The sequence below is a fragment of the Diorhabda sublineata genome, chromosome X (genome assembly GCF_026230105.1).
Source record: "Diorhabda sublineata isolate icDioSubl1.1 chromosome X, icDioSubl1.1, whole genome shotgun sequence".
Lineage (NCBI taxonomy): Eukaryota > Metazoa > Arthropoda > Insecta > Coleoptera > Chrysomelidae > Diorhabda > Diorhabda sublineata.
Genome location: NC_079485.1, coordinates 35,865,521 through 35,889,850, shown reverse-complemented (window position 1 = coordinate 35,889,850; position 24,330 = coordinate 35,865,521). Strand labels below are relative to the sequence as shown.

Below are 24,330 nucleotides of genomic sequence, written 5' to 3'. Positions count from 1 at the left end.
TATATTCCTTACATAAAAATTACGATATGTTCAAAAGGGAACAAATATGGGCAACTAATTTTTGTTTAACTGATCCTATATACTATGCCCTTTTATTTAAACAAAAAATTAAAACGTGACTAGGGGTAACTAACTTTGTATCTTTACAAATTGTTTCCTTTTTATTGTTTTTTCTTTGACTTGAATTTTTCAATAAAAATAATTTATATATTAATATAAAACTAAGTACTCAGATTCCTTTCTCTCATAACTAGATTATATCCAAAACATAAATAGATTGTTCAAAATTTTCTTTAAATTTACACACTTAGACACTGCACGAACAAATGTCTAATGCTAACTGGTGCGTACATTCAAGTCACCAAAAATGAGAAAAGCGGATGTGTCAGGTATATTTCATCACGGACCCAACATCCATCTTGATAATTAGGAAGTTTTGTGGTATTCTAGAACACTTGACACTTGAACTTTTGACTAGGTTTTCAGTGCATCGGGTTCACTCTGGGTTGGTATGGAATATTTGTCGTATTTTTACACTTCTCTTCGATATTTTCTGAATATTGTGAATAGCCAGAATAGACCCATCAATAAATAAGACAGTGAGTACATAAAATAGCTTTATTTGAAAAAAATCGGAAAATATAAGCTTAAAGTCACTAGAAATACGAAAAAAATCACTGAAATAAAAAAGTTAAACCGTGAATGAATTACACAATTGGGGCACGAAGTGTCGTCAAAAATAACTTCTAAATGCGAAACGTTCCCCTTTTTATCAGCACTCCTGATTAGTTTGTTCTCATTGGTATAAACAAGGTTTTATGAATCCAAAAGAATTTTCGAGTACAATTTTTTATTCAATGAGTATTTTTGCAGGTATCATCCTTGGTCCTTCGTATATAGTCCAGGCTGGGTACAAATCAAATGTGATCTTAGAATACTTTCTCAACTGTCCTTCAATTTAAATCCAGATTGGGAACTCCCTGTGAAAAAAGAGAACAACAATCAACCATTAAAGGACGGTGTTCGAGATATGCTTGTTAAACATCATCTATTCAGTTGGGATATTTAATACTGACATTACGATATAAACGTTATGAACACAAGCTGAAATAATGGATAAAAGGATGTAAGAGTCTGCTAAACTTGTTCCGCTGATGTTATGTTTGATTCTTTGTTCATTCAAACTCATTTATTTGTGATTAACTCAGTATTTTTATTTTTTAGAAAGTATAACAGTTTTAATACAGGAAAGATGTTATTACTGCTGAGATTGTCATAAAAAGGATTGCCAATTTTTATTTATAAATACTGTGTTCAATGCAAGATGTTTTTTTAATACAAACATTACTACAATCTGATATTCATAATTATTTTCATCATATAAAATAAATTTTTGGGATAGGATTTCCAACTATATTCATGAGTATCATATATAAAATACATATTACAAAATCGGGTTTACAGATAGAGTGTTGTATCTTTCATTTTTATTTGTCGTCTATTAAGACTCTGGGTCAATAATTATGTATGAATTCAATTTATCTTCTTTATTTATGTTCATTCACTTATTTTGTTTATTATATTTAGATTCATTGCATTCAATCTCCTACACATATGGTTTACTGAATGTTCAGTTTCTGTTCACATCTATGGATTAAATTTTATTATTATTATTGCACTTTCAATGTTACTAACCCATAGACAGAAAATAATAATCATCGTGTTTGTGACCCCAGATTATATACAAAGTTTTGCTCCGAATTCTTATTTGCACTTTTGATAAGACTTGCTCAGTAGCTCCGTCCTACGATTTACACTAAATAAGCAATGTGTCCTTGTAAGCACATGACACTGTGATAATTTTGATTCTACGCTTCATTGAAAATTAACTGATTTGTTTTGTTCAGCATGTATTATGAAGATTCTGTCTTCACATTAATTATTAAAATTAAAACCTAATAAAAAAATAAGCTTTGGCTTAAGTTTTTTCAGCTTTCTTTATTTGAGAGGAAAATAACGGATTAGAAAGACTACTATATGCACATAAAAACTTCCAAAATATAAATGAAACTAATAATAATAATATCATGATAAACGGATATACTTTTTTAGTCAGTATTATTTCTATTATACTCTAAAACATATGAAATTACTTTGTTTCCAGTCAATTTTTCTGTTTCAAAAACAACAAATTTAGCTGCCACATAATTAACGACCGAAGATCTATCATTAAAATCAAATGTATTTATTAATTTTATTGTAATGTGAAAATAAAATATATATTTCGATAATAAATCATTAAACGCTGAATTTACTTGGAATTTCTGGAACCATTGGTGTCGTTCATACTGAACACACTGTTTACTACACTAACACTCATAATTAAACTGTCTAACTCGAACTTTGGAAACCAAAGTAAACGGTGTACTTTTGATCTCAATTAAAGTTAACTTGTTTATCAAAATGCGCGTTAGACTATTTTGCCGATTGGTATAGTTTTAGTAAACAATGTGTTCGGTTGAATTTGGCTGCATTTTTTCCGCCTTTTCCAGTTTTCTTAATTATATAGTAATGGGAAGATGAATTTTCATGAAAAACAGCAAAAGAATGGACATTATTAAGCTGAATTAAATATACACTTCATTAAAAGTGTAAATATGTATTCTTCATGATGTAAAACTGTTTCTATTTCAATGATTATGTACACAACATTCAAATTCTGTAGAGTCCAGTGACTTGGCATCATATTCACTTGTAGAGCATTGTCAAATTGTGTCCACAAGCTGTCACATTCTTGATAAAGGTCTTAATTGTTGGATTATTAGCAATTACCAAAACACAAAAATTGAATTAGTCATTTTGATAATTTGAATTATCATTATTCTTTATAAACACAGCCCTCCACTGCTACTCTGTAATTTATGAGGAATGTTATAGTCTACAATTTCTTGAAATATAGTAATAACTATAAGAAATTTTAGGAAGAGTCAAGACACTAGGAAGCTTTCATCAAAAACGCTACTTAACCCTTTAATTATAAGAAAACAAAGCATAGTGGAATATTCTTTTTAAATAGTTACGAAATGAAAAGTTATTAACTTAAATACGTTAGTTTGAAAGATTGAAATTATTTTAGGATGGTAGGAAACAGAACTTTTGTCCTCCCGAAATTTATTCTAATCAAGTGAAGATTAAAAAGAAAAATTGCATTTCCTTGTATTCTATAAAGCTAAAATTTTGCTAATATTGTAAAAAGTACAGCTTTTTATAGACATAACAGGAAAAAATTGTCTCTAAACATTGGAAAGGTATCCAAGCAATATCTTCAAGTCATTGGCGTGAGTTTAAAAATTGTATACGGTCATTTTTTCAAAAATATATGTGTTATTTCTGCGGTGCAGTTACAGATGAAAAGTAGTTGTTTTATTGTTTATTTGAATTTTATATAAAATCGTAATGATACAATTTTGGTAATCATTGGTAAGTCTGTCTCATAGTACGAGTATTCTATGAAAACTTTCGACATCAACCTGTAGATTTAAGCACTTACCAATATATATTGAAAAGTATATTTACGCATGCCTTGAGAAAATCTCAGTAAAATTTCTTCCATTTTGGTCGCCCATCTTCTGTTTGACAATAGTATAAGTGAGTCGTTGTGGAAAATTTTCTAGAAATGGAGAAACTTAATTATCGACCCGTCATTAAATATTTGTTTCTGAAAGGCAATACACCTACATAAATGAAATAGGAACTAGACACTATGTTCGAAGATACTACACCTCATTTACATCATAATGTTATTGGACGACCATGTGATTAAAGTTAGAGAGATATAAGAGGATATCGACGTATCTAAAGAACGGATTTCCTGAGCCTAATTGACGGGGTATAAACAAAATGAGTCGGATTTTTTTCCATTTGTAGATGCGTAGATAAAACTTAAATCCACCATCACACTCCTGAAAAGAAAAAATAATCAAGTCAATTGATTTTAAAGGGTGAACCTGCTCCCAAAGACTATTTCATCGGCAGGAAAAGTGATGGCGACCGTTTTTTGGAATAGTCATGGGATTTTGTTCATTGACTATCTTGAAAAAGGTATAACAATAACAGGAGTGTATTACGCATTATTGCATGATAGGCTGAAAGGAGAAATTGCAAGAAAACGGAGAACGCTTCTTCTCAAACTTCAGTGATCGCCATGGCTCAAAATCACGAATTGCATTTCGAATTGGTTGACCACCCAACGTATTCACCAGATATATATCGCCCTCCCCCCCCCCCCCGTTGAATTTTTCCTATTTCACTTGTACCATAGAGATTTTATCAGAAAAGGCCGTTATCGCATACGTAAACGCCTATTTTGGGGAGAAAGACGGCAACAATTATAAGGAAGGGTTAAAAAGGTCAGAACATCTCTTAAAAAGTGTGTGAACTTAAAAGGCGACCCTATTGAAAAAAAAAATTTTATAGAAAAAACTTTTCCGACAACCCTCGAAGTTTTAGTTGTTTTATGTCTAAAATTACTTACAGTCAAGTGATGAGTTTACATATCGGTCGTGCTAAAATCTTACCGGATATTCAAAGACAAACGCGAAATACATATGTTATCCTCTCCCTTATGCTATATGTGAAGTCCGTTAGCAAAAATCAAGAAACCTTGAAATTAGACGCATTTTTTATCGCAAAATACATATCAATTGCACTATACTAGTCCAGACGAGGACATTCGCAAACGTTAGGAAAACCGCGCACAGATAAAACCAAGGCTCTCGACAAATGCGCAGTGAAAGGGTTAAAAATGCAAAATCTAGAGTCGCAGACAATCACGCATGTTCCATAGCGTCTGTGTACCACATCAAATACCATTTTTCGTTTAGTTATCTTTCCAATTATACTGAAAATAAGAAAATTTTTAATGAATAATTTAAAAATATTGACAAAACTACAATTATTTCATATTAGATCTATTTATAAGTTATATAGGGAGATTCGGGTTGCGATATTAGAACTTAAACTGCAGAATTTTGAAAATTATCATTCATATCAGTCATAATTACGGATTACGGCTGGGTAGATAATAGCGGGTTTTCCAATAAGAGGTCTTATTTTGATATTCAAAGAAAAATGATCGGATGTTTATTTCATTATAAAGAGGAAGGTATGCCGTTAATAATGGAACACAACATTAGCCAAATGGCCGCCACGACTGCGCTTACATATCCTTTTCATGAAATTTTCTGTAACCAAATTGCAAAGCGGCTGCCCTATGTCCTCGATAGCCTCACGAATTCCATCTTTGAAGTCTTGAATCGATGCTGGACTGTTGGCGTAGACCTTATCTTTCACGTGGCCCCATAGGAAAAAGTCGCAAGGTGTTAAATCACAAGATCCCGGTGGACAATTGTGATCACCTCTTCGAGAGATAACACGGTCCGGAAATTTTTCCCGTAAAAGATCGATGGTTTCGTTGCTTGTGTGGCACGTAGCGCCGTCTTGTTGAAAGTAAACGTTGTCCAAATCAATACCATCCAATTCCGGCCATAAAAAATCATTAATCATATCTCGATAGCGCAATCCATTCACCATAACTGTTGCTCCAGCTTCATTTTCGAAAAAGTAAGGTCCAATGACACCGCCAGACCATAAACCACACCAAACAGTCACGCGTTGAGGATGGAGAGGATTTTCAACAATAACTCTTGGGTTTTCCGAGCCTCAGATTCGACAATTTTGTTTATTGACGTAACCACCAAGGTGAAAATGGACTTCATCCGTTAAGATGATTTTTCGATGAAATTTCGGATCATTTTCATGCATTTCAAGGACCCAATCAGCAAAGACACGACGTTGTTGATGATCGGCCGACTTGAGTTCTTGTGTTAACTGAACTTTATAGGCTTTAAGACCCAAGTCTTTATACAAAATACGGTGTAATGACGTTTGTGGAATGGCTAATTCCAAAGAACGACGAGGAATGGACAAACCTGGGTTTTCTTCAACACTTTGGGCTACAGCAGCAATATTCTTAGTTGTTCTTGAGCGACATGCACGGGTTTTATTCTTCACATCACTAACTTGTCCCAACAGCTCAAATTTTTCCACCAATTTCTGTATTGCGTTCCGACAAGGTGCTTCACGTCGGCCCAAAAATGTTTTAGTTTTGCGAACCGTCTCTGCCAAACTTTCACCATTTTTATAGTGAATTTTAATAATTTCAATGCGTTGTTGAAGCGTGTATCGTTCCATTTTCATTAATGGCGTAGTTTCTACTTGTCAAATGTCAAAAAATGACAGCTTCAAAAGTGACATTTACCGAAATAGCGAGCTGTTCAAAATAACACCTCTTATTGGAAAACCCTTTACTACTACTGTTGTTTAAATGGGCCTTGCTCGAAATAGGAAAAGCTGATAGTTACTATCTGCTGAAATTTAAAAAAATGATGATGACAGATGATTTATTAGAAAAATCGGTTACCGAACAGCTTCCACAGGTGATTGTTCTAGACTACGCATCGTATCACTTGCAGTAACTCCGTAAAATACCAAATAATAGCACAAGAAAAGTTGTAACAATTACATTTATGGTACAATATATTATCTCTTCCTACTACCAATCGGCCCGACAAAAAATATTTGCGTACTATTAGAAACAATATATTGACGAATTGTGTAAAGAACCAAATCACATTTATCTAAGACTACCCCCTTACTAATGAATATTTAACCATATAGAGTGAATATTGCTAAACGTAAAATCAAATTAACGAAAAAGTAATCAATCCAAAACTAAGTAGAGAAGTAAAAAATGAAAAAATTTGCACATATGTATATTGAAAAGTATGTAGTTTCAACTTATGTCCAACCCATGTTAATATTGAAGATTAAGACAGCGGTATTTAAGTGGAATTGTACTATTGGACGAGAGAGACAGAAAGGTTTATCACTCTCTAGCTCTTTCTACTCACTATTAAAATCAAAACTTGTTATTTTTCTTCTTTGCCGTTCTCAAAACATATAATTGTATACCGATGTTCATTTTCTCTTTATCAGCAACTCGGAACCACTTAAAAAAGCTATTTCTATCTTTAATATTTACTCTATAGTCCAACACAAACAAATGGTGATTCTAGTTCAGACAAGTCTGATTAGTAACAAATAACCTTCGGAATGTTTTGAGTTCTGTTTACGGTTTTAGCTTTTATTTTCTGTTGCAGAAAAATCCAACGAGGGTCAAAAAGGGCTCGGTTCACGCCTGGTACAATGCTTGAACATAAAGCCCTCGTAGGTAGATGTTTTTGTCTGAGTTTTCTTATTTAATATTTACCAAGTCATACAATAAAGACACTTCAAGAGGACTTTGTTCATACTTCCTTGTTTATGGCGTATATTTTTTTCAGTTCTTGAAAATCCCAAAGTTAGTAATCTCCGTCAATATTACTTTCAATATTTTGCAATTGTGAATGGATGAATGGAAGAACTATGTATCATAGTGATTTATTGTGTCATTGGATAAATCGTATGCCTACCTCTTTCGTATGTCTTGTTATTTTTAAAATTTGAAAAGAATGTGGAGCATGATTTGCAAAAATAACTTAAACTAGGACATGACTTGTTTACTTTGGAACGGTATGCAAACATGTTTTGCAAGGGAAACATACATTTGTTTTTATTCTCGAGTTCCTTATTTTTTAAAAATAAACATTGAATAAGAATGTCTGGTATCGTTGTGATGGGTCACCTCACTAGCATATTTGAAAATTCATAAGTATGGGTACAATATGAATGATTGTAAACAGGATGTTTATATATATATATATATACTCGTCATCTTCGTTGCATTTAATAAAAAAGAATGATTAATATTACATACAGGTAGGCTATAGTTTACTCAAACAGATTTAGGAATAGTGAACGAGAGTGAACAAGAATATATTGAAAAGCCTGAAAAAATATGTAGATATAGGTATCACCTCTGAACTGGTGGCAGATTAATTTTCTTCATTAACATGAATATCAAAAAAAGAGTTATGAAAATAAAAATTTTTTTAAATACTAGAAATACATTGGTTTCTTCCTACTCATTAAGCAGGAAAGATTATAAGTGCTTGTTAGATGACGTTGTTTAGCCTGTAATATATACTTCTTAGTCCCACACTATCATAGACTCTAAACAAAGACATGATAAAAGTAATAAAAAGTCTATGAGCGACATAGAACTCGTGTTTATGATCTCAACATTGTAATATATAATTTAAAGGTTCATTTCGTTCTAAGTTATTATTACCGCTATAAAGAAAAGTTTGATCTACACTAAAAGTCGTATCATTTTTGAAACACAATTTGACTCATATAGTTATTCTTATAATGATCAGGTACTTGTTTGTTGTGAAAATGCAGAAATTCCAAATTATTAACGAAATAGTCATTCACACCAGTACAATATGAAGTCATTATGTGAATATGACATCATTACTTCACTGGCCTGGATAGTACTATATATTTTGGAATTCAAACATAATGAAATAGAAGTTAGAAATTCATAATCAGAGTAAAGTACGTCAAAGTTCATGAAATGTAATATGTTATGATTATCACATCGAGGCAACGTGGTCAATTCCACAGTCCAATGATTTTTTTGACTTGTTATTTAAGTGGGAATTTTTTTAACCACTCGTGATGTACACACTCACAATTACATTGTCTAACGCGTGTTTCGTTATTTAAGCTATTGTATTCCGAGACCTAAGGTAAAACTTTTTACTTGAAACCATGTACAGAAAAAGTGCAAGGTATTAAAGTACTTCATTCAGTTTGAAAGTGGTCAAATTAACAATCATGATGAACAGAAGAGTGGACGCCTGAGCATTATGACTGACGTTGATAGAAATGATGCAGCAAAACCGCCTTTCACTATAATGGACTCTTCGCTACCCCAAATTTTGTGCAAGGTGGGTACCAAAATTACTTATATCATGAATATTCCGTCTACAATAGATATTGTGATTCATTATTGGATCGAATTATAAGTAATGACGAGTCGTAGGTGAGACACCACAATTATGAGAAAATATTTGACTCCCTGAAGTTCCTCAATAACCAAATAAGATATTTATAAACCCGTTAAGGTAAGCAGGGTGTGCTTCTAATCGATTTTTCCGAACGTAGTGTCACAATAAATTCTGATCAGAACTGTCAATCCTTACGTCACCTTAGAAGAACAGTTCAAAACAACCACCGACAACTTACAAAATTTTGTTTTGCAAACTGTCACTTAGAGGCGGCATCAGCGTACAGGCTGCTGGCTGAGGCCTATTACCGTATAAAAGATAAAGACGGAATAAAACTGCCAGGAAAAGAAGATAGCTGAAAGAAATCAGGGAGGATAGAGTCCTCATGGTGCCCCCTAACAAGATCCAACGGACATACTTACTTAACAGGAAATTCCAGGTCAGCCTTGCCAGCAGAGAAGAATCAGACCAAAATGAGGTAAGCTTGCTTTCATATGGTACATATATTCAAAGAAGGCGAGCTGGCTGTAACAGTAATATTCAAAAATAGAGAGTAGTAAAACACATTTTTCCCCTGTTATATAGACTGAGGTGGTGTCCATACTTAACGCGGCACAGCTTGTCGCATAAGATAATAACAACATAAGTGGGCACATCTACAAAGGCATTCAACGGCAATTTGGCACTGCAAAGCATGACCACCGAATCAAAGCTGAACCTGGAATGCTACAAAGCTTCAATGAGCTGGTTGGCGAAAGAAGGGGAGAGCTGGTTGGCGAAAGAAGGGGAGAGCTGCTCTGAATTCTTGGATATAGGGTACTCAGAGGCAATGAAATTTTGCAAAGCTTCCAGCCACTCAACCTCCATTTTTTTGGTGTAGAAATGTAGAAATTGAATTTTTTCCCTGTACTTTTTCTCAATTTTAAAACGTTCCTTACTTGAATAGCTCTTGTATATTGATTGTTCACATTCAAAAATATAAATTAGTTGTCTGTATTAATGAAATAGCGATTCGGGTTATTATATAATCTGTATGATAATTGAAACCGTATTGTTTCGGTATCGTAATACGAATATATAATACACTATAAACAGCACTCGTGTACTTACTTGACAAACTAGATTTTTTGTTATTCAAAATTCGTTGATTTATGAGGTGAAATTTAAACTGACGTAGGTGTATAAATAATTATCGAAATAAAACAAAATCATTTATGTTCTATTACACAATCTATGTGCGTAAAACGTGAAGGTAATCTTATACAATAAAATGATAAATATTAATAAAAATGTTACCTTTTTGATAACTTCCACTTAACCTACATTTTTATTAGTTCAATTTGAACTTAAGCGATATTACTGAACTTAACGTTCTATAAATAAACTGTCAAATATTGGTGTTATCATAATAAAAATTTGATCGCTATATACCTTATAAAAGCTCATAGATTTCAAAATTCGATAAACTGTTATAAATTAGAATATATTCAAACCCATACGTGGAAAATAGATGTAATAATGCCGTTTTATACAAACATGTAAAATGGGAATTAACTGTAATTAATTCTTCATTTCGCGATGTTACAACTGAAGATAAAAAAAACCTGTGGCAATATCAGATTATATTTTGATGAATCCATTATTAGATGATAGAGACCTAAAATCAAGAACATCCTTTTGTAAAAACGTAGAGAAAGCTTCCGACCTAACAAAGAAATATATTTTTCTCCATAATCTTTTTAGTTTTTTCCTTTTAAGTCTTTTCTATAAAATGGCGGCATTGAAGTTTGAGAATTTGCGTTGTTCTTGAGCAATCCATAAAAGTAAAACTCCTATATGGGAAAAAACGTCTCTACGTTACGGTGCCGACAGTATTCATTTTCTCTCTCGTTCGAGACACTTTATCTATACTGCGCAGGCTTGCAAATTCTCTAAAATATCAGTAGTGGGAAAATAATAACTAACTGAAGCGCTTGGGGGAGAGAGAGAGAGAGAGAACGATATACTATTTGTTTCACTTAGTCGGAATAGCTTCCACTTATAGAAACTGTCCATATATGAGTATTACATATATGAAGGAATCACACTTTTTCTTCAAATGTTCATTCGAATGCGTTCTTGGTGCAAAGGGAGCAAACGGGTTACCCAACCCACTGATCTTCAGCCAATATATGGCTCATGCGTTCTTTTGATATGCCAATGACCTGTTATTTATTTTCAACATTAATCTGATAATCGCACAGTTCCATTTGGAGAGCTTTTTCAATGATATACCTGGTTATCGCAGTTTTCAGCCGATGTAAATCAAGCTGATACGACCACGTATGAATTCAGCTGCCGTATCTTTCGCATTTGAATGTAGGTTACTATATATGACCCCTTATATTTGGAAAATGGCAAGTCACTTTGTTTTTAAATTGATATATTCAAGGGTTTGTGTCTTTCTACTTTTAAAAGTACTGATACTAAATTTCGTGGATATATACTTGTATTTGATCGTACGATATTTCTGAGTAAGAAAAACGTCACGGCCCTACCATCCTTTTTTCGAAGCAATTCAGACCATTTTCGATCCCCTATGACTTTGTTGTGGATTGAAACTAGAAGCCTGTATTTCATAAAACATACGAGGATGTTTTGATATCTAGTTAGCCTAGAACAGTTCCATACATAAACAAAATATTGCGAAAAATCGGAGTATCGAGCCATCATCAAGAGGTAAGTAGATTTACGAAGATATGCTTAATACCCTTGGTGATCAATGTCCTTCGTATGACACCGTGAAAAATTGAATTGCAAGCTTCAAAAGTGGTAAATTTTCCATTGAAGATTGTGACCGATCGGGAAGGGCAGTTTCTGTGTCAGTCCCCGAAAATATCGATGCAGTTCATGACGTGATTTTATCAGACCGTCGAATATTTGAAACGGATATCTGAAGCACTGAATATTTCATACGAACGCGTTCAACATATAGTTCACATCAATTTTGACATGAGAAAAATTGCTACAAAATGGATCCCAAAAGCAGGCAAGGATAGAAGCATCACGTTCCATCTGTACTCGATTTGAAAACAATGTAGACTTCTTAAACCGAATTGTTACTATGGATGAGACTTGGGTACATTTCTACGATCCAGAAACAAAGCAACAATCGATGGAATGGCGACACTCTGGTTCTCCAAGACCTAAGAAGTTTCGTGTCCAAAAATCTGCTGGAAATGTTCTTGCTTCAGTTTTTTGGGATTGCCATAGAGTAATCATGATTGATTTTTTGGATAAGGGTAGAAAAATAACAGGTGATTAATATTCGACATTACTGACCACTCTACGGGAAAAAATTAAGGAGAAAAGACGCGGAAAGCGTTTTTTTGCAGGACAACGCCCCTGCACACAAATCTCATGTTGTCATGCAAAAAATTCGTGATTTAGGGTTTGAATTACTAGAACACTCCCCTTATTCACCAGGTTTGGCTCCGTCCGATTATCATCTCTTTCCTCAACTGGAAAAAAGTGAATTTTCTTCCAACAGGGAGGTAATAAAAGCTGCGGAGGTCTGGTTTGCAGTAAGTAGGGACAGAATAAAGCAATCCACTTCCCACTTGGCATTACATGGATCTCACAACTTTTTACGGTAGAAGAACTGAGTTGAAAGACTTGGTTTTTTTTACAAGTTTTGTTTTTGATGGCATATATTTTCGGTATAAATAATTCCATATTGAATAATAAAAATTTATTCTCTCAATGTCATTTCTATTACACCAAAGTCACGATCATTGGATAAGTGGTATAAATCGTCTAAAACTAAAAATGTATGATCAATAGTCAATATCGTTTTGATTTAAGTTTCATGTTACCATTTTGTCCTGTAAATGAGTCACTATACAGGGTGATTGATTAGTGTGTTAAGATTTAGTGCTTCCTTTGTCCTTTGATATATGAATTTGAAAATTTGAGTGAGTATAACATTCATTAGTCTTCACATAAAAAATTATTCACAATCTTACAGGGTGTTCCAGAATGCTGTACCTTATAAAAGTTACATTTTTTTAATGAAAACCCCTATATTTTATTGCATATTTAGAATCAGCTTGAGTTCCCCATTACAATAATATAGGGTTGTGATGTGTTTTACGAAATATTTAAAAAATTATAACCAATTTTCAATAATAAAAATCGTCACAAGTTCAATACCCTATACAATGTAAGAGAAATTCAAGAATGAAGATCTGTTGCAGCTAAAGTATTCGACTAGTATTGAAAAATCTATATTTCATTAATATTCATTATTGAATCTAATATAGGGTGAATCAAAATACTAACACATTATTTTTTCATTCTATGTGAGTCTCGAAAAGTTCTACCAATATATCTACTTCTTTTTTATCAAGCATTTCCTATATCTAAAATTATTAGTTCTTAAAGTATTTTGATTTTTTTGTGCAAAATAATTATTATGTACCTATAAGTAATTATTTAACAATTAATCGTGATTTATTTGTATTGTTAATAATTTTAAAGTGTTAAAACTAATAATGGCTATAATCTTTCAAATTTTTAAATAGATTATCACACTAATCAATCACCCTGTATGCAATAAATAATACGATTCTTAGTTGTACCTTTCTGAAGGTGTTTTATACAACACGAATCAACTTTCTAGGAACGTCTTGATGTAATTTTTCTTCCCAAAGATGTTAATATTATTGTTATGGAAATTATGGAATCCGAAATTTAATATGCCGTAACTTCGAGCAATGGTTTTCGTTGGTAACTGATAATCCAAAATATTATTGTGGATTACCAGCTGTCCCTATTTCTTCTTTTAAACATTATGAAGCCATTTCTGGCGATCAATATGAAGCATTGTCAAGTTTCGGTTGTTCATTCTTACATTCACCCTCAATAGCTTCAATTTCCTATTTTTATAATTCGTCTCTTTGACTTCTTTTCTAGGTAGATGAATTTGCAAATTTAAGTAATTTTTGAAGGTTTTTCTGTATATCGTTAACATGTTTTATCATTATTACATTTATGTTTAGTTTAGGGATTGATAATTTTCGTAGAAAATTATGACGTTTTGTCTAATGGCTAGTAAGGGCAGTTAAGATTTGAATGTGCTTTTTGAGTGTAATTAAGAGAGACCTAATAGTAATTCTATTAAAATACTGCCACCCAAAAAAATATGTCCCTGTTCCTCTTTTCACTTATTTTTATCTCGCGCCATTTCATCAGAGAGGTATGAGTATACCTATGCAGTGGAAAACATTATTTTTAATTGGCAACTATTTTCATTCGATTTCTGTGCTTTTGCTTCGATAAATCTTTACTTCAATATTCAACGGTGACTTCTACCACTTTCAAATTAAACATGTTATAACGTAGATTTGTAAAACATTACTAATGCTTGAAATTCGATGGAAATTTTTTTGGAAATGAAGAGATATCGTTAAACTTCAATCAATGTTCTCGTAAACTTAATATTTCTTATAAAGTAACGGGCCACATATGCACATTTTGTCGTCGTAAGCTTTAAATAGAATTTCCAACACTTTCACCTACGAAATTCCATTTCCATTTATTCAATGTTTTTCTTGATAATGCACTAAAGGTGCACTGAAAAAATGAATGACTACATGAGATGCACCGTCGAATTCTGCGTGAGTATGAAGAACAGTTGTATTCATTAAAACAGGTAAAATTTTGACAACCTCTTAAACGGGCTTTTGATATTACCAATTCCACGGATTTCCTTGACAGCATGTAATTATTAGACCTTTTTAATACAAAATATTTCCAAAATTTTGAAAACGATTTACAATTTCGAATCTAATTAGCATCAAGAGTATCAAGGATTAATTTCTGAAATTCAGAATATTCTTATGGATACGTTATATTTGCAATCTGTGAAATTCAAACGAATCCCATGTGATTAAAAATAACACAAAATATTTTCTAAAAATATGAATCTCAGCTGATTTAAATTCAAATGAAGGTTGTTTTGAGGAGCTTTGTCGAATGTGAGAAGTTTTTCATTGGACAAATTTTATATCTAATATTTTTTAAATATTTTTATTTTTTATAGTATAGTTTTTAAATATTGAGCTAAGAAAAAATTCTTTTCGAAGGCCCTTTTTTGTTAATTATGATTTATATTAACAAACAATTAAAAACATTAGTAAATAATGCTGTAATTCCACACAATATATTTTACAGACTGCCATATGGTACTAATAATTGGTATATTTGTACAGGAAATAAAAGGAAGATAGCCTAGATAGACGCAGTTTTCACAGAAAATAATGCAAATTCGCATTGGTGGATTATTTTTTGTTATAAAACGTACTCCTACTCGAGTACTCGAAAATGATATCCCATTTCAACAAGACGATGGACTTCTACAATACAAAAAATGGAAGGAAAAACTAGGATGGATAGCATAAGAAATGAAATTATAAGCAACAACTTACAATAAATAAGAGAATCTTAAACTGGTTTAGACATTTAACAAGGATGGAACAAGATAGATAAACAAAACGAATACGGAAAGCAAGAAGTATAGGAAGAAGGAAAAGGGGCATACCCAGAAAAACATGGATCGAACAAATAGAAGGTGTAGAAAAACAAAGGCAAAGACAATGAATCAAATGTTGATACTGGCACAGAACAGGAAAATATGGAGGACATGGGTAAAAAGAAAAATGAGAAGAAGAAAAAGTAGTTAAACGACCTGTGAAATAATTTCAAATTTGATATGTTTGGGCTTGTGTCTGATTCACTGTAGAAGTTTGATGTAATTTAATTAAAAACCAAAATACAAACTGTTCCATTAAATGATGTGGATTTACATATTTTCATTAGGGACGAAAATATACAGAGTAGTACTGATATCCTTGATACACTCATTTTTCTTCCCGTTCCAATCCCTAGGTCGCAATGGCCTGCAGTGGAACGCTACAAATGGAGCGTAAGTATAACAATAATTTAGTAGATTTTGTTACTAAAAATTGATAAAACGGCTTTCATATCACGTCTATGTGATAAAATAATCAACTCTCTCAAGGATGTTTGGTTATTGCAAAATAAAACAAACGGAAACTGTTATAACAAATGCTTTATTACACATAAATAATACCACACGAAATTGTCCTAAAATGGACAACAATCATGTGTACGCAATAAAGAAATACATTATAGTTGGGTGGTATCACCTGTCCTATAATAACAAAAATTATAAACTCAAAGAAAACAAATAAATATTTTTCTTAAATAACTAAATTACTCACAAATTAAAAAAACGTGTATCTCCCTTGCAAAATATATCTCTATATGGATAATTCAAAATACCTATAAACAATGGTAAACACAATTTTGTTCAGTACGCTACCTACTTCAGATAAATTTTGAAACCATCACATTATTTATTATCCGTTTAAACATGTCACTTGTTACAAACAGAAGCTTTTTTAAACTAATGTTGTTATTGTGGAGCAATGTTGTTGAAACATTATCGAAATTGTTTTTGTTACCAACGAAATTAAATTATATTATTTTAACAAAACTTGAAAAATTCGAAATAGGATAAAAAACATCGTTTTATAAGATGCTAAAAATGACAATTGACAGTTAATGAATGTGTAAAAATATAGCTCGATAATTCCTAATTCTACTAACATGTATTGAGCAAACAAACTAATAATAGCATATTTATTGGCAGATAAGAATGGTAACACTGAATTTATAGACCCCAGAAAGGCTAAAATATTTCAGTCCTGTAATTCTCATAATTTATTACTGGTGAAATTGATTTTTGAAAATTTCAATATTGGAATATATATTTGCAGCAGAGATATCAATTGCTTATATTTCATAGAACCCTTTTTATCCAATTACTCTAATATCATAAAGGACACAAAAAACAAATGGATATACCTACAATAAGACCGGAAACAATCAATAGATAAATTTTCTGTATGTTACAATATTACTATAAAACAGCCATCATGTAAAAATTATTTTTTTATTAGTTTTATTATTTATTGGAAAGTAAAAATACTACATTATACTAACCTACAATAAGGCTAAATAGTCAGAATAAAATAGTACTATACGTAATAAACTAGCCAAAAGTTTGAGTAGGTTTAAGTTAAAATTCAAATACGTCAAAGACATTTTTAGGTTCATTACCATGACAATTGCCGAACTTTCAATCAAAAGTTTTTTAAAAAAAAGCTCTCATTAAATATCGTTGTTTGTTTCTATGAAAATTTCTGCGCGACACTTATAAAACGGGAATAGCCAAATACAAGATTAACCCGGTCAGTAAACAGTTCGTTCCCTGACCAAACTGACTGCATGTGTTTTCAGTTGGAACGGATTCTTTATTGATTTATAATTTGTCTATTTCAAAGCACTAAAAACACAAATAAGAATAATATTAAAACTGATACCAAGAATCACAAAGTTAAAATACCATCCATAATAAAACCGTATTGACATTAAGGATAAAACTTACATAAAAATTTCGGTTTACGGAACTGACGATCCGATAAATATAGTTCAAATGGCTTGAAACCTTGAACATTACAATTGGGGACTGAATCAATTAACTTTTATTCTTTCATAGATCAAATAGTAGGCATTGCAAATGTCTATACCGTCGCTTTAATATCTTTTAATGCGAAATACTTTGACCATTTAATAATCAAAATTGTATTTGACTCGATATAATGAAAAATTGACAATTTTATAGCATTGGAAACTGTTAAAAATGATAATTAATATATATACCTATTCAAAAAATTAGGATATTTCTAAATCGCACTGTGATTGGAACTAAATCGATCTAATTGAAATTATTTATTAATGTTTATAAATCATTAGAGATTAATAAATGAGTTTTATTTCGGTGTTACTTATTAGGAATTTTTTTTGAATTTTTGGATCTTTGGTGACTTTTAAGGTGACACCTGCGCAATGACAACAGAGATTAACATGAGTATTCGAACACCAGCCCTGACATAATAGACGAAGGAACACGATCTTCATTATGGATTATTTTCAGACAATGGACGAGAGCGAATATCTGTAAATCCATGGTCGCCCTTGCGTCAAAGAAATGCACTTCTTTCAAGAGGGTGTATTTTATAGTAGAATAACTTGAGGTTAAATCACTCACATAAAAAATGAAATGAGTAGAAAAGTCGAAGATAACAGATATAGATAAATGAGTTGTACTTGTTTACCTACAGAAAATGTCGGATCAGTAAAAGCGTCGACTAAGTGGGCTAGCCATTCGAAATTCCTAAAATATATGTTGAAAGTGAACAAAAAGGTCGATATATAAAATGTGTGCAAGTGCATTCATGAAGGTAATTAGCTAGAATGTGTAGTCCAAGACGATTTGCGGAATTGTTGAAACTTGCAAAATATGTGGATTGTGCGATTTACACTTACATGATATCAATTAAGAAATAGGCGGATTACTTATTACTATCAGTCTTTCCAGGAAAACTGCTAAAAGTTAGACGTTTTACTTTTGCCGGCAACGATGGAATTAGCTTATGTACTTTTTGCGATGCAATATTTATCATTGTACTTTCAAAATGAAAGTATAAACAGAGTTTTATTACGGGGTGGTGCAACAATCTAGTAAATGGTATTAATACATTTGGATCATGCTCCCTGCAAATTGCACGTTATCTTAATAAGAAATGACAGGACAATAGAATAAATGTTTTAAACATCCTTGGAGAGCGAAGCACCATTTTACTGACTCCCGAAAATAGTGTAGCAGTATTCAGTTGATCAGGGTTTTTTCCGACTTAAAAAAGGAAATATCAATATTTCAAACCATACCAAGCGTACTTCTCTCATTCATTTAAAAAATTAGAAGATGTTGAACAAAAACATTTGTTATAATTCTATTTAATGTTATTCCAATCAGTTTAATGAATGACAATTTTCCCAAGTGGTTGATGAAGACATGGAAATATTAAAACATACGCTTTTTTGGGAAGCTGGATTTACACACGCTGCTGCGTAATATATATAAGCAATAAAAACCAACAAAAAAAATATTCTTTTTGAATTAAATCAGAAAAATATTTGTAAATAATTGTTTGTTAATTTCAAGTATCAACTGTAAAGCTCATACCAATGCTGTATGAAATTAATATCTACATATTCGTCTTACTTAATCATTGGAATAACTAGTAATAAAAACCAGAATGTCTTTGAACTTTGCAACACACCTGGAGATAAGGCAGATATGTTGGGAGGGTATGCTTTCTATTTCTAGTGTGTTTCAATTAATGGCGTTTTGAGAAATTATTGTTCCGAGCGTAACAGTAATTTAGAGGCGGCTCTAATAAAAATTTGAGTGATTTTCTTAGGAGATAATATATTACTAAACGAGTTAAAAAATTCCAAAGCTGAACAAATAAACTATTTTCCAGAACTGACATATTTTTATTCACCTATGACTTATATGTTCTTGATATGTTTGTGTAATGCTTCTAGTGAATGATTGCCTTTTCTACCGTTCGTAAGGTTTTGACTATTCAAAAATACAAGAAGAAGAGTGTGATTATTTAAAGAATAAAATAAGAACTGGTTTCTAAAAAAGCTATACAAACACTATGCTTATGTAAATTCAGATATTTCAAGGCATATAGAATTGTTTATTGAACGCTTCGTTTTCATGATTGTGTTCTAACATATATGTGTGTGAACAAAATCGCAGTAGTTGTACTAAAACAGTTTGTATTATGCTATTCAAAACATTACTTCAAATTAGAATTAATGTCCATTTTATAACTTGTGATAGTTGCACATCTACTATCAAAACAATCCAAATTATTTTCTTTACTCTTTGTTTTGTATTTCAGATATAAGCCTTTAACAACTTTGTAAAATGTTATTCAGGCCGTTAGTTATCATGAATTCATTCTAAGAATTAGTAAAGAAAGAAACAAAAAAATTTACAGTTGATGATATGGAATAACAGTATTCAGATTATCTTCTTAGGTGATGAATAACATTAGCTACAAGGAATCATTCGATCAAAAAATTGAACCAGTCATTATCAATGTTATAAGAGATGAGATCTATTGCATACTCATTCATTAAATATATAATCATTTTTTTTGTGGGCAGAGGAAAGTTATTCTTGATAAAAGATATCTAATGATAAATACATTTAATCGCTCAGATAATCATTCAGTAGGTTTAATTTCCTTCCTAGGCGGAAAAACATTAATTTAAGTACTTATATTTTATATTGAAACATTTGAGGAGTTCAAAATGCTTCTTGAACTATCGGTTAGATAGATTGTGCTTTATTTTCATGGCAATCCGAAAATATTACTTTTCAATCTTATATAAATTTGATGTTATAAGGTCGTGGCCTTGGAGTCAGTATATTGGTAGCTTAATCCATGTAAAGTACTCATTTATTCGGATCTAAGAAGATGAATAATTTAATTTAAAATTATCAAGCAAAAGGCAGTAAAATTCGTTGGACCAAATATAAGGTACAATCAACCAATTACTGATTCCATTTTTCATAATTATGGTATGAAAACTAGCTAGTGTCCTGTTTCAAGGATACGGAAAATTTATAGTTCAAAAAAAAAACAATTAACTGTCGTTTAGGAATTGGCAGATTTCTAATTGGCAAATACTAATAACAAATTTTGTACTCATTACACTGATTCATGGCGAGAGTATATGAAATAGTTGAGCTTGCTTAATATGAGTTTTGATATGTGGTGTGTTTATATAAAGGTTAATCACATTAACACTGGGTATGAGTCCTGAACTATAATTTTTTATAAAACGGATTCCATATGTTAAAATGAACTGAAATTCCGATAATTTAGACTAGAGTCTGTGGTTTAACGCTTACTAACATAACATTTACGAGTGAAATTTTATAGATCGAAAAAATATGATAAATGAAAAAAGTTTATTAACTGCTATATTTTGTCATTTTGCAGTTAATTGAAAATTGCAGTCCTTACTAAAAAATGGAAAAGACCCGTGAACACTTTCGTGCAAATATGTTTCATAACTGTCGGCTTTATCATGACAAGACTGCATAAGTTTACTCATTACAATATATAGCGATGAATTTCCATCCAAAGCACTGTAAAAAATTGATAAAATGAATTAAAATGTAGCCGATCTTCACTCTAGGACGAAACCCGCGAAAGCCTTCAAAATGTGTCTTTGTGTCTGAAAGCATCAATTCTTTACTTGAACCGAGTAAATAAACTCCATGAAGCATCTTGGGGTATGAGTATGAATAGCATCCACAAACTACTAGATGATCATTAGGACGTTAAAAAGTTGCTCTTGTTGGATCCTGCATAACCTAACTAATGCTTGAAAGAAAGATCATCGTCTGGTGAATTGAAATGTTGGAAGAATTTACTAAAAAAGCATAATATCTCCAGAGGTGAGAAATCATGGATTAACATATGAACCCGAAACAGTACAGCAATCAACTTGTCTCAATCAATTTTGTCTCTAAAGTCGAGACAAATCAAACAAAAGTTATCGATTATGTGGCAACAGTAAATTCCGCATGATACACTAAAAGTTATTGCAGAAACTTGTAAAATGTCATAGAAGACCTTCATCATGACCTCTCTGCTCAATTGGCACAAAATGACTTCTTTCTGTTCCGCACAACATTACAAAACAACTGCGTGGTCAACCATTTTCAAAACCCCAAGAAGCTGTTTTTGCGTAAAAACCCAAGTTTCGGAACTATCTCATTTGGAGCGAAAAAAATGCTTCGAAAATTGACACTGTGGAGTGCAATAATATTAATGGAGAATATATTGAAAAATATAAATACTTGTTGTTTCCTTATCAGAAATGTTAATAGCAACCCTCGTATTTATAAAGTTCATTTGTTTATGTTATTATTGTGAACAATCACTATTTAAATGGGAGAGGGGGGATTGGATTCAGCTCGTAAAATGTTTTCGATACACATCGGTCTACCATATACATTCTAACCCAAGGTCACATCTCCTAAAATAAACAATTAGAGAACTTGAATAGTATATTCAAGAACTATCCGTTTTCTTAACTTTTGGAGGTGTCAGTTTTGTAGGACTATACCTTGGTAAATATTGAACCTAAAAAATTTGTCCTGATGATATACACTTGTGGTGATGGGCATAGTACATCAGAAAATCAGAACTAACCGTTAGTTTGCCACTATCTGCTTCATAGATGGCATAGATTTATTTATTATTATAAAGCAAGCCGGAATTTTTTGTGGAAACCCATTAATAACTGTTCATATATAAATAAACAGCTTGATTTATTGGAAAAGTCAATAGAACACCTGAATTTTTTCTTCAATATGAATAGTAATTGGTATGGCTTGAAATATATGTTTGTTTCATAAATACACAAAATTATGACAAAAAGTTAAATACGTAGACAGGAATTTCACTATGAAATAAATTATTAGGTAAAAGTCTAAAAATAATTTTATGAAAATATCACAGGAAAAACTAAATTCGTTATTTAGGTCAACTAGTAATATGAAACTAAGGTAGGTCCAAATATATTTTTTTCTCTCTGTGTTTACTTATTTCAAAAATATGTGTTTTCTTATTATAGTTAGTAGTTCAATTTTTGTATAATAAAAAGTAAATCCAAAGAAAGTCAGTTGAATATAGATTTGATATAAGCAATAATTCAGGTAGCAAGTCTTAACTGCGAACAAAATCTAACAATTTCAGGTATTATTGGTTCAAATTTTATCCACCTAATTTTGGAATGGCTATATTTAGACGTGGATGCCTTGCTTCGTACTAATCTAGGTATTCTTGCATAGTGAATAGATGCTTGCTCATGGAAGCATTGGAGAGAAAATCAGGAGAGTGACTTATGTGACGGAGCATTAATAATTAGCATTATGAGAAATACACCAACACAGAACATATCGAAATTGAAAAGTCTTCTCTTAGCACTGACTGAAGCAGCTACCAGTGCTGGACATTCCTTCGATAAGATAATCTGTTCAACTTTCGGAAAACTGTCACAATTCATAATGGTACAAGAATGAGACGGCGAGCCATAGAAACAAAATTAAAAGAGAGGGATTATTGGGTTGAATGTAATTTTATCGAAAATAAAACAAGTTGTTAGGTTACTGAGAAGGCATATGAAGGAGATTCAAGTAAATGATAAGTCTGAAGTAAAGCATAAACATCGAATACATTTTCAACTTATTTCTATGCAAACAATGAAGTAAACAAAAAGTTCTGATGTTGGCGCTTTTATCACACACCATACTGATTATGTAAGTCTACGTGATCGGCGTATATAATTCAGCATAAAAAAGGGTGCAGTAAGAAGTCACAAGAATTTGTTGTAAAATAATTTTTTTCATTGTTCTAACCGATTCCTCAGCATAGAATTTCACTAATTTCAGTGATTGTAAATGTCCCCTTAAAATAACATACTACCAGCAAAGAATCAAAGAAAACTTTTTTTGAAAAGAATATATGAAAATCGAATTTTTTCAGCTTCACGGATTACTACAGATTCTGAAGGCAATTATAACAGCAAAATTCTTCATCAACAAATTTAAAATGTTCCCTTTGCCGTTCTCGGCGTTTTTGGCTATGCAGTTTTGCAGTTTTAATTTTGCCATTGAAAATTAGGTTATAATTTTATTTTATTGAAGCTGGACGCATAGCATGGAATGGCTTAAAGCTAAAATATACGTCTATACCTACCTGAGAAAAATATTTTCAACTAAGTCATTAAATATTTTTCTTCGTAGGCCAGACTTCACAACCTACTAACAAAAGTAATCAGCATCAGGAAGCCCTTTTTCTATTGTAGAACATCAATTTTGGAAAGGTTTTTTCAATTTTGTACGGCCCTCTCATGCACTCGCTCTTCCAACAAGGAAAACATTGTCAACTACTTTATTGAATTCTCATTATGAAGAAGTCAAGTCGAGATGTGGAAATGGCTATCGCTGAGTCTGGCCATTTAGCTTTGCAATTAGATCTATGGTCAAATATAAGATCAGAAGGCATTATTAATTTTGTTGCAACAACAGTAGAGCAAATGCCGTTTCACATTAAAAGTTTAGAAACAGAAGAAAATCGCCATACTTCCAAATATATTACTACAGAAATTGGGAACATAATAAATCATTACAACCCTGATAAGTGTATAGCAATCACCACTTATAATGCAGCTAATATGAAAAAGGCTATAGCTTCTGTTCCCACACATTTCAAGCATTGGCTGTTTGGAATATACATTGCACATGGTT

The 24,330-nt window shown here is 31.8% G+C and overlaps 1 protein-coding gene and 1 long non-coding RNA gene across 4 annotated transcripts in view; one reads left to right on the top strand and one right to left on the bottom strand.

The window, feature by feature from the left end:
- Window positions 1-2,330, top strand: part of LOC130451744 (small G protein signaling modulator 3 homolog) — a 44,519-nt gene extending 42,189 nt beyond the window's left edge. The window contains exons 14-15 of one of the 3 annotated variants that reach the window (XR_008910789.1): window positions 874-1,126; window positions 1,225-2,324. Coding sequence is in view for 2 of the 3 variants with exons in the window: in XM_056790960.1 (XP_056646938.1) it covers window positions 874-1,069 (196 nt within the window). In the remaining variant the exon portion in view is untranslated. Of the gene's footprint in view, window positions 1-873 lie in introns of all 3 variants that reach the window. The other 2 variants (XM_056790960.1, XM_056790961.1) reach the window with 2 other exon arrangements.
- Window positions 608-10,324, bottom strand: LOC130451748 (uncharacterized). The gene is made up of 3 exons (XR_008910790.1): window positions 10,311-10,324; window positions 3,551-4,900; window positions 608-980 (listed from the first exon to the last, which is right to left on the bottom strand). It is a non-coding gene; the product is annotated as an uncharacterized LOC130451748 (long non-coding RNA).
- Window positions 10,325-24,330: the final 14,006 nt, after the last annotated feature.